The 17802-nt window shown below is 40.8% G+C and overlaps 1 protein-coding gene across 2 annotated transcripts in view; it reads left to right on the top strand.

Moving 5' to 3' along the window:
• Positions 1 to 17802, top strand: part of OTUD7B (OTU deubiquitinase 7B) — a 59133-nt gene that overhangs the window by 34647 nt on the left and 6684 nt on the right. The window contains exons 3-9 of one of the 2 annotated variants that reach the window (XM_006049209.3): positions 3068 to 3256; positions 5161 to 5388; positions 6743 to 6844; positions 9265 to 9392; positions 14749 to 14861; positions 16956 to 17083; positions 17355 to 17504. In XM_006049209.3, the coding sequence (XP_006049271.1) occupies positions 3068 to 3256; positions 5161 to 5388; positions 6743 to 6844; positions 9265 to 9392; positions 14749 to 14861; positions 16956 to 17083; positions 17355 to 17504 (1038 nt within the window). Of the gene's footprint in view, positions 1 to 3067; positions 3257 to 5160; positions 5389 to 6742; positions 6845 to 9264; positions 9393 to 14748; positions 14862 to 16955; positions 17084 to 17354; positions 17505 to 17802 lie in introns of those variants that run through there. The other variant, XM_044944433.1, reaches the window with a different exon arrangement.

Here is a 17802-nt window from a genome sequence, read left to right on the forward strand (position 1 = left end):
GATCATATTAAATTGTCTCGTAAGTCTGCGTGTCCCTTTGTTCATTATTCTCCTGAAATTCTCATCCTTCTAGATTCAACTCATATGCCTTCGCTTCCACTTGTAGCATGTGTTGAACACTTCTATGTGTTTAGGATGTGTGAGCTACTTGAAACATTTTACTCTAACAACCATTCTGCAAAATAGGTTTTATTTTTCCAGTATTCCAGTTTTAAAAAACCTGAGGTCCAAGAAGTGAAGGAGAGTTTGAACCTATGTGATCTGGTTTCAGAGTTGGGCTCTTAACAAGTATGTTACAAGTTAATGTTTGCATGCTGTCTCTCCGTTGCACACACATCCATGTACACACACATTCATGCTATGAAAGAAAAGTTGAGGGTGCTGTGGAAATTTAAGAGAGAAACCTAATTTAGATATAGAGTGCAGAAAGGCTTTTTCTGAAGAAGTGACATGTGAACTGAACCCAAAAGGGTGCATAGGAATAGCAAGACAAAGTAGCTTATACAGGGGCCCTAAAGTGAAAGAGTTTGGCACTGATATTGATTGAGATAGGAAGAGTAGTACAAGAAAGTGGTAGGTAGCTGGTTAGGTAAGTGGGAAGCAGGATACAGAGAGCCTTTGTAGGCTATGGTAAGGGTTGTGCATTTCAGGGTATGTTCAGTGGGAAGCTGGTGAAGAATTTTAATCAGGGGAGTGAAATGACTGGATTTAAGTCTTTGATCAGGATACTGATTAAAGATACTGGAACTGACTGGAAGGTGGCCAAAAATGAAGTGGTAAAGTCAGTTAAGAATATTGTCATAGTTCAGGTGAGTGGTGATGGTGACTGGGACTACAGTGGTGACCTGGATTACAACAAAGTGAGAAGTGGGTGGATTTAAGATGTAATTTAGAAAGGGAACCAAAGGACCTGATCCTCCTTTTCTGTCTCTTCCTGTCTCTCGCTTTTTCCTTTGAAAGTTAACTCTGGTTATAGTGTAAAGAACAATTTATAGGGGGTAGGGACTAGCAGTAAAGAGACCAGAGAGCCACCTCCCAGGAGGCCAAAGACCGGGTGACAATATGAGACTTGAATTGGGGCACTGATGATAAAAACGGACAAGAAAGAACAGATTTGAGAGAGATTTTAGGGGTACAAACAACCCTGAAATTGAATAGTGAGGGAAGAGGAAAAGTAGGGACTGAGGAATGGTGAAGAGCTAAAATGACTATAGTTTCTGGCCTGGAGGGGTTGAGATGCCATTCTTGATTCAGGGAATACAGAAGAAGGAGAAGAATTAAGCTTTAGGAAGGAAGATGATGGACATTCAGTTTTAGTCATATTGACTGTTAGGAGGACTTGATTTTAAGCAGTTTAGCAGGCAGTTGGAAATAATGATCCAGTGCTCAAGACAGATCATTTATTCATTCATTGGTGCAGGACAAAAGTCCTCCATTCTTCAACAGATATTTATTGAGTACCTATTATGTGCCAAGTTCTAGATGCTTGAACAAAACAAAACAAACAAAAATCTCGGCCTTTACATTCTAGAATAAGAGTCAATGAACATGATAACCAAGTAGATTGTAAAGTACTATATTATAAAGCGTTAGGTGCTACAAAAAATGGTCGGGAATGGTGAGGCAGGTTGTGATTTTTAATTGGGTAGTCAGGGTAGGCCTTATTAAGTTATTAAGAGCGTGACATTTGAGCAAATACCTGAAGGAGTTAAGGAATTGACTGTGTAGATATAATGGAGATAGAGCCTTCTAGACATTGGGAATAGTTGGTGAAAGGCTGTAAGTGAGAGCAGTCTTAGCAAGTCTCTGGGACCAGCAAAGAGGCCAGTATGACTGATGCAGAGTGAGCAAAAGGAGTTGGAGCAAATGGTGAGTCTGATGGTTCAGAAGTAAATTCATCCAGCATGGATGATTAATACGGCTTAACTGGAGAATTATAATTACAACAAGAAGCGTAACAGCAATGGCAGTAAATACATGTATAATGCTTTCTGTGGCCAAGCTATGCCAAGCTGTGTTTTAAGTGCTTTCAATTAATTTAATCTTCATAACAGCTCTATGTGGAATCATCTCCACTTTCATAGCCAGGGAGCTTGAAGCACAGAGGAAAGATGAGAAAAGTAGGCCAGGTCATAGAAAGCCTTGAATGTCAAACAAAAGAGCCTAAGCTTTATTCCGTAGGCAGTGGTGTATGCCACTAAAAAAAAATTGATTATGGAACTAAAACGATCAGAATTGTTCTATAGAAAGATTAACCTCATGGGATCCTTCAGAATAGATTGGAGGTGGGCACTAGGTGATACAGGAATTGAATTAAGGTGGTGACAAATGAAATAGAGCAGAAAGAAGTGTGAACAGTTATGCAACATGTTATTTATTGGCTAGTTTAACTGGAGAAAACAATTTAAAACGTCTGTGGTAGCAGATCTTTCATTTGAGTCTACTGTTAGTCCCTCCCCTCTATAATTTGTTCTTTACACTACAACCAGAGTTAACTTTCAAAGGAAAAAGTGTAGTGATTCTTAAGTTTGAGGGGAATTAACAATTCCCTTGGATAGCCTGATGGCAGCTATCAGCTCTTTCTTTAGAAAAATGCACATACCTATAACTTTGTGTACAACTTCAGGTGACTTAGGACACCCCAGAGCACATCTAGGCCCAGAACTCTCTGGATCTCAGAACTAGGAGACCTGGGCTTGTGTCCTGCTGAGGCCCTGGTGCAAACTAGCTGTGACTTTGGGCAAGTAACTCTACTTCTTTACACTTCCTTTGTCTGTAAAATGACATTACTAGGTCTCCACGGGCCTTTTCAGTTCAGAGAGACCAGTGTTCTGTGCTCATGGAGCTTTCTTGGGAAACAAAAAGCAAGTAAATAAAGAAGTTGTGGTATTCAAGACTGAAGTGTGTTGAAGGAAATTAGAGTAGGGGAAGGAAAAGGAAGACCGGAGTGTACATGAATATATGCTTGCTAGTTTTGGTAAGATGCTTAGAATGATGGTTCTGTGTCTTTCCTCAATTTTCCTGTACTATCAGCAACCAATTCACTTTTTGTTTTGTATCCTGGCAGGAAAGAATTGGGATGTGAGTGCCGCCCTCAGTGATTTCGAGCAGCTACGTCAGGTCCATGCTGGGAACCTGCCCCCACCCTTTAGTGAAGGGAGTGGTGGCTCCAGGACCCCTGAGAAAGGGTTTTCTGATCGAGAGTCTACTCGTCCTCCCCGGCCCATTCTACAGCGGCAGGATGACATCATTCAAGGTATTGGGGTGCTGAGGGCCGTTTCAGTATATGAAGTAGAAAGGAAGGGAGATGGCTGCTAACCAGAGAATTTCGTGATTCTTTGGAAATGATTCCTTTCTTCTCCCACCTCCCCAGTCAAATGATCAGAGGTGAACTCAGTCCTCCAGCTGCTGGAACCCCTCATTGTTTGTATCTGGAGTACTGTCCAGATTAAAAGCCTTCTTTAGATACTATGAGAGAGTAGAAGGGTAACAATCTCATTGTCAAGATAAAGTACACAGAACGAATTCAAAGGATCACTATCACCTACCCTTTTGGAGGGCATTTTGTTAATATTTATTACTATCTGTCAAATTTTTCTAATGCATGTGTACTGTCTCAGCAATTTTGCTTCTAGGAAGATTTTATCATGTGTGTGTGTGTGTATCTGTGTGTGTGTATCCTTTTAAATAAATACATACATAATTCATAAGTAGACACAAAGACAGGTAGTGTAAAGCTTGAAAGTTAAAGCTTGAAAACAACTTTTAATACCCATTAGTAAAGGAGTGGTTAAATAAATGGTAATCATCCATATCGTGAAATACTTTGCAGCCATTAGAAAGAATTAAGTAGAACGTGATGAAACTTGTTTAGAAAAATCTCTTTACTAAGAAAGATAAGATGCAGAACAGTATAATATATCCCTGTTTATGTTTTAAAAATTATTATAAAAGCTATGCACATGTCTATGCACATAAAAAAATTGTACAAGGATACAGAAAGTCCCCTTTAGGGAGGGGATCAGGAATTTTGAATGACAGGGAGATTTCTTTTTAACACTTTAAACCTTTTGGTAGTATTTTTTATATTTTACATGGGCATGCGGTACTTTTAAAACACCTTAAAAAAGAACTTAAAAAACAACATCACTATAGAATATAGCGTTAGACTGACTCTTTACTTACTTTGTGCATCATCCCTGGCAAATATTGGATTAAAATCTGCTACTCAATATGATTTTTAGGTCTGTTAATAGTCTTTATATAACTTAGGCCATGCAAATGAATTGTAATACTATACTGAGTAACTTACGATCACAATGGAATATCTGCTGGAGAATTATAAGTGCCATGTATTCAAAACAGATTACATAATTTGGGGGGGCACTGTCTATATTACTGCCTTCCTCTGTTAAGTAAGAATTGACTATACCGTAAATTCCTGATAAATATATCCAGAAAAGTTGTAGTAAATAGTGTAAATAAATTTTATTGATGGTAGATAAGAAAGTTCCTGAATGTGTAAGATTTGTCATTAATTCTCTTTTTTAAAAAATTTATTTAATTTTTTAAATAAATAAATTTTATTTAAAAATTTTTTCGTTTATTTTTAATTGGAGGATAATTGCTTTACAATGTTGTGTTGGGTTTTGCTGTACAATGTGAATCAGCTATAAGTATACATATGTCATTAGTTTTCTATAATGGAAATCCTTTTTCTACATTCTCCAAGACCCTGAAAATTATCAGCAAGATTTTTTGACTCCGTCTGTTGATAGCCAAATGGAATTCTGTTTCCCTTATTCCCTCTTCCTCTCACCAAACAATGACCAAGTTGCCAAATGAATAGTTCCCTATTATGTTGTGAAATGGAAGCAGAAGAAGGCAGTGTCATGGGGAGAAGAAGTTCAGGCAAATTCCAAAAAGGGCAGAAAGAGGAATGTATATTTGGTGCTAATGTGAGTGCCTGAGAAAATGCCACTTTCTATATTTCACAATTACATTTGGCATGAGAAAGAGGGTCGTGAAATTTGGTAGCCAGTTAGACTTACAGTTTTTCCCTGAGTGGAAACCTTGTCAAGAGGTAACCATCACCACATGAGTGGAAAGTTCTTTGAGTAGGTTTTGTATGTTCTAAGGTGACTCCATTTCTCATTGCAGAAAAACGCCTGTCTAGGGGCATCTCCCACGCCAGCTCCAGCATTGTTTCCCTGGCCCGGTCCCATGTCTCCTCCAATGGTGGGGGTGGGGGGAGCAGTGAGCACCCCCTGGAAATGCCCATCTGTGCCTTCCAGCTTCCAGATCTCACTGTGTACAATGAAGACTTCCGCAGCTTCATAGAGAGAGACCTCATCGAGCAGTCCATGCTGGTTGCCTTGGAGCAGGCAGGTCAGTGAGCGCGTCCTTCCCGGTGCGCCTCCACCCCTCTGCCGAGGGGCCGGGCTTGACCAGCAGCTTCCAGTCTAAGCCTGTGATCTGACTGATGGCAGTCAAACTCAGTGGTCAGTCAGAGAGACGTGTACTGAGCTACGCTTCTTCAAGTTAAAGAAAGGACACAAACAGGACACTTGGCTCTGGAAATTTCCTGTTTGATGGAAGGGAAACTGGATACACATGTGAAAGGCCTAGGAATCAATACCTAAAAATCAGTACATTAAAAAAAAATACAAGTGGATTATAATCGGCTCTGGAGCACCTTGTGAACAGAAAGAACCAGTGCTGTAGATGATACATAGTGGTGATTAACTAAGTCACATTTATTTATATAAACTTTTCCCAGAAGATTTATTTACCTTTACAATTATGTTTGTCTTAAATTTTTGTTAAAATTATTTGGTATAATGGATGAGGCAGCTGGGATTTCTGGGAAACCTAGTCGGGTATTAACTCCCATGGTAGGTCTAGGGGATGGGAGTTGGGGGCATGGAAGGGAAACCCTTATTTTTCATTTTGTACCCTTCCATACTAATCATGCACATCTGTTTATAATTTTTAAGTAGTTAGTCATTTGTCTGGTATGATTATAGGCCAATTTTTCTTTCAGTAGACTTTTCAGTAATTGAAGAACATTTTTAAGCATCATTCATACAATATTTTCTTTATGTAAGTAACAGGTCGACAATTGTAGGATGACTACAGAACTGAGACTCATTTTCTTAGGTGTTTAAGTACTTTTTTTTATTGCTCATGTCTTTAAAATCATACCACATGCATGCTGACTTGCTTACTGTCATATATGATACTTGCATGACACTTGGAGTATATGATTTTCTTTTACTGATGATGGATTTGTGCTGATCTTTATTGCAGTCTATGACCTTGGCCTCATCATCCATCCCAGAGTTGTTCAGTCTTAGCACTACTGACATCTAAGACCAGATTATTCTTTGTTGTGTGAGCTGCCTTGTATATTGTGTTTAGCAGCCTTCCTGGCCTCTACTTACTCGATGCTGGTAACATCCGGCTCACCATTTGGGACAACCAAACATATTTCAGGATGTTGCCATATGTCCCTTTGGGGACAAAATTGGCCCCACTTAAGAACCTCTAATCTAATCAATTATAACTCACCAGATTTTGATGAATCAGATATAAGTGAAGAAGATACACAGAGTAATAGAGTGGTGGTTTGATTCTAGGTAGGCTTTCTAGAAGAGACAAGCTTGGAGTCTTGTATTAGAAGTAAAAAGGTAGAGAGCTTTATGGATAATCTGCTCATCTCCCTTTCCTTGTGTTTCTGTAGGGCGTTTGAACTGGTGGGTGAGTGTGGACCCCACCTGTCAAAGGCTCCTTCCTTTGGCAACTACTGGAGATGGAAACTGCCTCCTACACGCAGCCTCTCTTGGTGAGTCATGAGAATGGCCCTTCATTCCCTCACAGATAGGAAGCAATAGTTAAATGTCATGTGAAGGACTTAAGCCAACCAACCTTGATCTTAGAAGTGATGGCTCAGAGCAAGGTGTATGTATGTGTGTGTGCTGGTGCAGGAGAAGATAAAAGAGCACCCTGTCCTGGTTGTTCACTCTTGTTGAGAAATCGTATGGAGAGCACGGGATTTAGCACAAGTCCCACTCTGAGAATTGACCCCTAAAAGTAATGAATAGCAGAAAGCAAGTAGTATACTGTTTGTGTATGTATATAATTCTACTTAATATTCATTCTTTTGGTATATAAAAAAAGATATGTTTTCATCAGACCCCTATGAGACTTGTTTATTTTGATATTAATTTTTAATGAACCTTTATTTAATGTACCTTTTTAATTTTTACTTAGAGGATAATTGCTTTACAATATTGTATTGGTTTCTGCCATACATCAACATGAATCAGCCATAGGTATATGTATGTCTCCTCCCTCTTGAACCTTCCTCTCACCTGCCACCCCATCCCAGCCCTCTAGGTTGTGTATGTCTAATCAGGAATAATGTGTTTTTCTTTTTCTTTCTTTTTTTTCACTTCCAGTTGTACTGATATAATTGACATACAGCACTGTATCTTTTAAGATATACAGTATAGTGATTTGACCTGCATACATTATGAGATGATTACAGTAAATTTAGTGAACATCCATCATCTCATACAAAATTAAAGAAATAGAAAAAAAAATTTTTTTCCTCATGATGATAACTTTTAGGATTTACTGTCTTAACTTTCATGTATAATGTACAGCAGTGTTAATTACATGTATCATGTTGTACATTACATCCTAAGTGCTCAGTAGTCTTAATTAGTCTTGTATATATGGAACTTTGTACCTTTTAACTACCTTCATCCAGTTCTCCCTGCTTGCACCCCCTGCCCTTGGTAACCACAAATCTGATGTCTTTTTCTGTGAGTTTGTTTTTGAAGTATAATTGACCCTATGCTGCTGCTGCTGCTGCTGCTAAGTCACTTCAGTCATGTCCGACTCTGTGCAACCCCAGAGACGGCAGCCCACCAGGCTCCCCCGTCCCTGGGATTCTCCAGGCAAGAACACTGGAGTGGGTTGCCATTTCCTTCTCCAGTGCATGAAAGTGAAAAGTGAAAGTGAAGTCGCTCAGTCGTGTCCGACTCTTAGCGACCTCATGGACTGCAGCCCACCAGGCTCTTCCATCCATGGGATTCTCCAGTCAAGAGTACTGGAGTGGGGTGCCACTGCCTTCTCCATAAATGACCTATAACACTTTTATATCCTGGCACACAGCGTGGTGATTCAAATATTTCTGTATATTTCAAAATAATCACTGTGTTAAGTCTGGTTACCGTCTGTCACCATACAAAGATATTAATTATTGACTTGTTTACTTTAAATTGTTATGTCTATTTAAAATTCGGTATATTATTTGCCTTAGTTTTTTAAAAAAATGTCCCCATTTTCCAACCATTCCTCAAACTTTGATTCTGATTGCCATGTGCCAGACCCATCTTGTCTGCTGCTACTCTGTGTTTTATTTATTTTTTAGCTTTTAAAAAAAATTGTCTGAGCCATGTGGCTTATAGGATTTTAGTTCCCCAGCAAGGAATTGAACCCAGGCGCTCAGCAATGAGAGTCTGGGGCAGTGAAAATATGGAGTTCTTAACCACTGGACTGCCAGCGAATTCCTACTCTGTATTTTAATTTGTTAGACTTGGTATCAAGAGTAAAGGCTTTCTGGGACTTCCCTGTTGGCCCAGTGGTTAAAGACTTCCTCCCAATGCAGGGGGTACAGGTTCAATCCCTGGGTGGGGAGCTAAGATCCCACATGCATCATGGCCAAAAAACCAAAACAAAACAGAAGCAATGTTGTAATGAGTTCAATAAAGACTTTAAAAGTCTTCTTGTCCGGAGTTTGTAGGATGTGGTCTATCCTCTGCTTTTAGGCTCTCAAAAGTTTCTGAGCCTCTACAGTAGGAACATCTTTTCTTTCCTGATTACCTTTCTGCTGAGTTATAGCAGGAGTTTCTTTGAACCTGGGCTTCAGGCCTGATATCCTTCATGCCAGAATCTGTGTATCATAATTAATAAGTGGAGTTGAGTCAAGGTACAGTGTCTTGGAAGTGAAAGTGTTAGTCACTCAACCATGTCTGACTCTTTGTGACCACATGGACTATAGCCCACCAGGCTCTTCTGTCCATGGAATTCTCCAGGCAAGAATGCTGGAGTGGGTTGCCATTTCCTTTTCCAGGGGATCTTCCTGACTCAGGGATTGAACCCAGGTCTCCCGCATTGCAGGCAGACTCTTTACCAACTGAGCCACCAGGGAAGCAATACAAAAGGTGTCTTAACCGTTATCTTTTCTTGCCATAGGGATGTGGGGTTTCCACGATCGGGACTTGGTGTTGCGGAAAGCTTTGTATGCACTGATGGATAAGGGAGCCGAGAAGGAAGCATTAAAACGGCGCTGGAGGTGGCAGCAAACTCAGCAGAATAAAGAGGTGAGGAAGTCGGGTGGGAGCACCTTGTTTCCTAGAGTTACGTAAGGGACTGCTCAGTGCCCACTATAGGAAGGTGCTCTTAGGTCAGTGTTACTCTTAACAGTCCTATTCAAATTCAGATACCACCAGACGGTACATGCCTTCCGATAGAGTTATGAGAACTGGTGTGGGGAAGTGCGGACCTGTAGAGGAGGTATCTAACGCTGTGCTTTTCCTGATAAGGCACTCAGTAAGCCTTTTGTGACTGTCCTTTGCAAAATTAAATACAACAAGCTTGTAGGATTTTTCTGTTGTTTTGGTTTTTTACTTATAATAAGCCTAGACCAATTTTTAAGGACTTATGTTTTCAACGCTTATTAATGTAAATGTGTAAAAAAAAATTGGGGCCGTATATACCATTTGTTTTTCATAAATTCAGTTTACTTGTTAAAAAACTGTAAAAGCATGAGTGTGAATGTTTTATTATTATTAGAATTTTATGTTCTGAAGATTTAAAACATGGAAATAGAATGTCTTATGTTTCTTTCTCAAAAATAGCTCAATTGTTAAAATTAGGATGATATTAAGATCAGAATCTGGTCTCTGATCAGCCAGTCTGCCCCAGAAGATTCCTGAGGGAAATGAATGCACGGGGTCAAGACCAAGTAAGCAGCATTCTTTATTGACACCAAACCCCCTGCCTTTCTGGTGAGCTGAGCTGGACTTTGTGGAGTTTTTTTTTGTCTGAGCTAGAGCCAGCCTAGAGTTTGTCTTCTTCACTGTTGAATTCACACTATACCTCAACCTCCAATCCCAAAGAAACGTAATGCCAAAGAATGCTCAAACTACCACACAATTGCTAGTAAAGTAATGCTAGTAAAGTAATGCTCAAAATTCCCCAAGCCAGGCTTCAGCAATATGTGAACCGTGAACTTCCTGATGTTCAAGCTGGTTTTACAAAAGGCAGAGGAACCAGAGATCAAATTGCCAACATCTGCTGGATCATTGAAAAAGCAAGGGGGTTCCAGAAAAACATCTATTTCTGCTTTATTGACTATGCCAAAGCCTTTGACTGTGTGGATCACAAACTGTGGAAAATTCTTAAAGAAATGGGAATACCAGACCACCTGACCTGCTGCTTAAGAAACCTACATACAGGTCAGGAAGCAACAGTTAGAATTGGACATGGAAACAGACTGGTTCCAAATAGGAAAAGGGGTATGCCAAGGCTGTATATTGTCACCCTGCTTATTTAACTTATATGCAGAGTACATCATCAGAAAAGGCAATGGCAACCCACGCCAGTACTCTTGCCTGGAAAATCCCATGGATGAAGAAGCCTGGCAGGCTGCAGTCCATGAGGTCGCTAAGAGTCGGACACGACTGAGCGACTTCACTTTCACTTTTCACTTTCATGCACTGGAGAAGGAAATGGCAACCCACTCCAGTGTTCTTGCCTGGAGAATCCCAGGGACGGGGGAGCCTGGTGGGCTGCCATCTATGGGATCGCACAGAGTTGGACACGACTGAAGCGACTTAGCAGCAGCAGAGTACATCATGAGAAATGCTGGGCTGGATGAAGCACAAGCTGGAATCAAGATAGCCGGGAGAAATAACAATAACCTCAAATATGCAGATGACACCACCCTTATGGCAGAAAGTGAAGAAGAACTAAAGAGCCGCTTGATAAAAGTGAAAGAAGAGAGTGAAAAAGTTGGCTTAAAGCTCAACATTCAGAAAACTAAGATCATGGCATCTGGTCCCATCACTTCATGACAAATAGATGGGGAAACAGTAGAAACAGTGGCTGACTTTATTTTTCTGGGCTCCAAAATCACTGCAGATGGTTATTGCAGCCATGAAATTAAAAGATGTTTGCTCCTTGGAAGGAAAGTTATGACCAACCTACACAGCATATTCAAAAGCAGAGACATTACTTTGCCAACAAAGGTCCATCTAGTCAAAGCTATAGTTTTTCCAGTAGTCATGTATGGATGTGAGAGTTGGACTATAAAGAAAGCTGAATGCAGAAGAATTGATGCTTCTGAACTGTGGTGTTGGAGAAGACTCTTGAGAGTCCCTTGCACTGCAAGGAGATCCAACTAGTCCATCCTAAAGGAGATCAGTCCTGGGTGTTCATTTGAGGGACTGATGTTGAAGCTGAAACTCCAGTACTTTGGCCACATGATGCGGAGAGCTGACTCATTTGAAAAGACCCTGATGCTGGGAAAGATTGAGGGCAGGAGGAGAAGGGGCTGACAGAGGATGAGATGGTTGGATGGCATCACCGACACAATTGACATGGGTTTGGGTGGACTCCGGGAGTTGGTGATGGACAGGGAGGCCTGGCGTGCTGCGGTTCATGGGGTCGCAAAGAATCGGACACAACTGAGCGACTGAACTGAACCAATACCTGAACCTTAGATTTGATCACTCCAGACAGGAAAAGGCCAATCCAGATCATGCCATTAGTTAAGCAGACATGACAGCCACAGTCAGAGGATAGATACCAATTCCAGCTATATTAAACTATTTATCGTTATTTTAAAGGTGGGGATAGGAGCTTCCCTGGTGGCTCAGTGGCAAAGAATCTGCCTGCCAGTGCAGGAGACATGGGTTCGATCCCTGCTCCGGGAAGAGTCCACATGCCTCAGAGCAACTGAGTTCCTGAGCCACAACTACTGAGCCAGAGCTCTAGAGCCCAGGAGCAGCAACTATTGAAGCCCATGTGCCTGAGTCAGTGCTTTGCAACAAGAGAAGCCGCCACCATGAGAAACCTGTGCACCACGACTAGAGAGTAGGCCCCCTCGTTGCAACTAGAGAAGGCCCATGCAGCATCAAAGACCCAGTACAGCCAAAAAAATAAAGGGTTTAGATGATGATGGTAGTTAGCCAGGAGAGTCAGAAATTCTGAAATTCTGTTCTTGGTCAGCCACCTTTTCCCTCTCAAAGTCCCCAAATGGAAATACATGCCTCATGAATAGTAGATATTGAAAGAGTAGTCTTTTTACTCCTTTCACTCAACACGTTGAAAGTTCCATATGGAAATGAGGTAATTCTTTTAGCTCAGACGATGTATAGCACTATAGTGGGGGTGGGGGAAGGGAGATGGACTGGGGAGCTACTTTTAGCCAGTGCCAAACACCAAACAAATTAAATTGGTTTTGATTTCCTAGGCCTCCCTGTTTTGTTGTTGAAAATGGTGGTAAAACCCAGTAAGAACATTTTCAGCCTAGAAGGGTACACCACCTAGTGGCTGTGTGTATAAAAACAGCACAAAAATAGGTGAGAGGAAGAGGGAGACAGAGCCTCATGAATGTGTATCAGGGACCATTTATCACAGTGAACAGAGCGCCCCATATACAAACTGTGCATTCTTCTTACTTTGAGTTGAAAGAAAAAGTTATAGAATTATACAAATTGAAAATAGCTTTGTTGTGTTTTTGTTGTTTTTATTATTAAAGTAAAATATGCTCACAATAGCGCTTTAATTCCTTTTACGTTTGTTCTGATACTTCTCATGTTTCTAGTGTGATTCTTTCTACTCTGTCTGTGTGTGTTTAAAGTATAAACTTGGGACTTCCCTGGGGTCCAGTGGCTAAGACTTCGAGCTCACAATGCAGGGCCCCAGGTTTGATGCCAGGTCAGGGATCTAGATCCCATGTGCTGCAACAAAGAATCTGCATGCTGCAATGAAGATCAAAGATCTTGAGTGCTGCACCTAAGACCCAGTGTAGCCAAATATAAATAAATAAATATTCAAAAAAAAAAGTATAAACTTTTTTAAACACTTACGTAGGCCAAATACAATTAACAAGATAGCCTTTCTTCCAAACCATCATATACATCCTAAAGCCAATATAGTATTTTAAGATTATTTGTACTATTTCTTCCACTCCTGTGATAAAAATTATAGTTTTACTGAGCATGTATTTACTGATTACTGATCACATATAAGCACTAAGCATATTGCTTAAAACATGGTCCTGGCTTTTAAGAGTGGTAGTAGGAGATGGACATGTGAGTATACGATTACAGCAGAGTAACCAGTTATGACTTCTGTGATAGAAGTCTGGATAGCAGTTCAGCAGGGAGGGCACAAAGGAAGCAGTGAGTGGCTGATGCACCAGGGAGATTTAGGAAAGGCTTCATAGAGGAATGATACTTGAGTTTTTTGCTGACAGTTGAGAGATTATTCACCAGGTGGATATGGAGTGGGCTGTCTCAGGCAGAAGGCTGTTGAGGCAAAACCTAGACAAAAGCTCAGAAGTATAAAAGGACATGGTGCATTCAAGGAAGTATGACTAATTAAATTATATTAGAGGGGTAGGTCAGAGCCCAGGAAGTGGAGTCTTTATGCTGTGCTTAAAGAGTTTGCACTATTATCTAATAGATAATAACAATTCTTAAAAGAATTTGTAGCAAGAAGCAAACATCATCAGATTTTAATTTTAGAAAAATCTTTCTGGTAGCATTGTAGAAAATGGATCATAACAATGTATGACTAGAAGTAGTGAAACCAGCATCTATTACAGTAGCTCATGCTTAATAGTTACTGACTAAAGGGATCCAGGTATGGGATAGGCGAAAGGAGAAGAGTCATCAATAATTCCCTGGTAGTTCTAATTGGGTGTTTGAGTGATAGTTAGTGTTGCTTACAAAGGTTAGAAAACAGGAAGAGGAAGTTTTAAAAGAGGCAGAAGTTGCATTTTGACAGAACAGAGTGTAAGGTAGTCATGGGCAGGTGACAGCCTTCAGTAGGCTGCTGGATGTGAACATAGAGATGAAGAGGAAGTCTGGGCTGGAGAGGAGGATATCTGAGTCCTGAGCATGTAGATAGCATTAGATGAGATTATAATAGTAGAAGAGATAACCTGGATAGAACCAAGGCTAAAATTATTTGACACAACATCAATATTTTAAGATAGAGTTCAGAGAGGTTGGAGAAAGTAGTGTTTTGTGAGCTGAAGGAAAAGAAAGTTTAAGGAGGAAATCAGATGCCACATGAATGCTGAGAAAGATGAGAACTGAAGAGTTCATTGAATTTGGCCAATTAGAAGGTCACTGTCTTTAGCCAGTCAGTTAGGGGAAGTAGTGCGTAGGGGTAAGGGGCATAGGCTGGAGGGCAGAAACAAGCTGGATTACAGTGGGCTGGAAAAGAATGGAAGAAGTGTGAGCGTGATCATAGACTATTCTTTCATGGATCTTGACTATAAAAGGGAGAAGAGACTGGACTTTGTAGTACAAATTGTAAGACAAGTGCTTACAAATTATAAGACAGGAGCATAGAGTGGAATAACATGAGTGAGTTGGAGTGGCTATTTCCTTTTGAACTTAGCCTCTAACTGCTTAATATACCTTGCTGTCTTTCACATAGTCAGGGCTGGTATACACAGAGGATGAGTGGCAGAAGGAATGGAATGAACTGATCAAGCTAGCCTCAAGTGAACCCCGCATGCATCTGGGTACCAATGGAGCCAGCTGTGGTGGGTAAGTATATCTAACTGGAGGAGTAGAAAGTAATCTTTGCTGAGTCCTCAATGTCCAAAGAGTTCTATCCTAAGAGGGTGTTGGACAGAAAGACAGGAGAGAAGCCATGACAAGGGCACAGAAGGGTGTAACAGCATGGTATGTTCTAGGAACCACAGGTGGTTCAGTATTGCCAGAATACAGAATATGTGATGCTGAATGATAGACGAAGCTAGGCAGTCCAGATTTTTGTGTGCCATACTAAGGAATTGAAATTGTATTCTATCCAGACTTTGGGAAACTGCAGGACAAGTGATTTGGTTTCCTCAATAAATCAAGGCAAAGAAAAGAGAAAGAACCTAAGTTTAAAGACACCTGAGAGATGCATCAACCAGTTGGGATGTATGGATATGTATAAGACAATTGGGGAAATGTGAATAATGTCTACATTACTATTTTTAAAGTGTGATATTGATGGAATTATGGTAGTTTTTAAATTGTGATATTGATGGTATTGTGGACATCTTTAAAAATAGTCTTTATTTTTTAGGGATTGAAGCTGAAATATTCATGGATGAAATTATATGATATCTAGGATTTGCTCCAGAATAAACTGGTGGGGTGGAGTCAGTGTGGGGGCTGATCCCTAGGGTAATATATCAAGGTCTAGGTGGAACAAGATTGACCATGTATTTATGATTATTGAGGTTGAATGATGGATATATGAGAGTTTAGTGTACTATTCCTTCTAGTTTGAGTATGTTTAAAATTAAAAATTTTTCTAAAGTAAAAAGTTAAAAAATATAACCTATCCAAACTTTATTGTGTATAAGAATAATTTGGGCGGTCTATTTAAAATGCAGAATTTTGGACCTCCACCCTAAGGAAGTACAGTTGCGTTGCCCAGAAATCTGCATTTGTAGCAAGCACCCAATGTTGAATAAGATTGGTTTAGGGGGCAGGATTGGAGAAGGAAATGGCAACCCACTCCAGTGTTCTTGCCTGGAGAATCCCAGGGACAGGGGAGCCTCATGGGCTGCAGTCTATGGGGTCACACAGAGTTGGACATGATTAAAGCGACTTAGCAGCAGTAGCAGCAGCAGGGGGCAGGAAGCCACTCAATTGTGAGTATGTGAGTAACAGGAACAAATTGATGAATTTGAGCACAGTGACAGCCAAATGGATGATGAACTGGAGGGGAGTAATAGTAATCCAGGAAAGAGGGGGACACGGGTATGAAGTGGTGGCTGCAGATATGCCAGAGGAGACACTTAAAAGATGGAATTGGTCAGGCCAGGTGATTAACTGAAGGTGCGATATAAAGAACAGTAAGGAGAAGGAAATGGCAACCCACTCCAGTATTCTTGCCTGGAGAATCCCATGGACAGAGAAGCCTGGCAGGCTACATTCCATGGAGTCACAACAGTCGGACACGGCTTAGTGACTAAACCACCTTTCTGGAAGGTTTCAGGGTCGGGCTGCGTGGAGAAGCTTCCCTGGGGGACCTGGAAACACCTGGTTTCTCACTGGCTTAGCTCCAGGGGGAACCCATGTTAAAAAAAAAAAAAAAAAAGAACAGTAAATATTTCTCAGATTTCTGATTAAGCTACTAAGTATTAGCCAATAGATGGGCGAGGCTGTTCTTCTTCAAGTAAGGGAACATGAAGAAGGGATTTTTGTTTTCTTTCCTTTTTTGTTTTTCTTTTTTGATAGGACATGATGAATGTGATGTGTGGGTGGTTGTGGTGGGTAAGGTAATAAGCAGAATGAGGCTACACAGTTGTATATTGAGCTACTGGATAAAAAGAGTAGGGTGAAGTTTGTTGAACCAGGTAGGTATTAAGAGGGATTACTTCCCAATTCTGAGCACTACTTTAACCCTCAGACCTTCACATTTCTTTTCTTGAATTTCTCCATCTGTGAAATGGAGGTAGAAATAGCCACGCTAGCATAAAATAATCATCTGTGTCTATGGCAGCCTTCAGAATGGAAAAAAGGAAATGGACATTTTTTTTTTCCTCTGTGCAGAACTGGTCTTCAGAGGTCTTTTGATTTGTTTTCTTCCCTCTCCCTTGCACTGCATCTCTTCCATTCTCTCCCCTCCTGCAACTCTAGGGTGGAGAGTTCAGAAGAGCCCGTGTATGAGAGTCTAGAAGAATTCCACGTCTTCGTCCTTGCCCACGTGCTTCGGAGGCCCATAGTCGTCGTGGCAGACACCATGCTGAGGGACTCTGGGGGGGAAGGTGAGTCAAGCAGTCCTCACTCTACCCTGAGCAGCCCTGTCTGCAAGGGGGATATATGACCCTTGGGGAAAAACAAGGTGTAAATTAGAACAATGCCCAATTCTCACAGAATCAGAGTAAAGCAGTTGAGGTTAATTGATGAAACTTCTTAGGAAAGAATTATTAAACACCGGTTGGACTGAAAGGGGGGCTCAATTGACATAGTTGGGTGGAGAGATTTCCCACCAGGCAAGAATATAGCCTTAATAATAATCTTTGTGATTTCCTGCAGCATTCGCCCCTATTCCCTTTGGGGGAATCTATCTGCCCTTGGAGGTTCCAGCCAGCCAGTGTCACCGCTCCCCTCTGGTGCTTGCCTACGATCAGGCTCACTTTTCTGCACTTGTGTCCATGGAGCAGAAGGAGAATGCCAAGGAACAAGGTGTGGAATGCAGTGTCTGGGTCTCTGGTGTCTTTTGTTCTGCTTTATTTTCACTTAGAAGAACTGAAATGAGAGAGGATGTAGGAGGAAAGAACTGAGTGACATGCAAGCCCAGACAGAGCATGTTGATGCTGTTTTCTTAAGCTCTAAGATAAACAGAGTTTTGTTTTGTTTTTAAAAAAAAAAAAGGCTTTGGGGAAAACTCAACCTGTGTTCCCTGATCTGGAGTAAAGAAGCTTATACATTAAGGTCTAGAACTTTCCAAATGATGCTTTGCTCTATTTGCCTTAATAATGAC

This window comes from Bubalus bubalis, chromosome 6 (assembly GCF_019923935.1).
Source record: "Bubalus bubalis isolate 160015118507 breed Murrah chromosome 6, NDDB_SH_1, whole genome shotgun sequence".
Classification (NCBI taxonomy): Eukaryota; Metazoa; Chordata; class Mammalia; order Artiodactyla; family Bovidae; genus Bubalus; species Bubalus bubalis.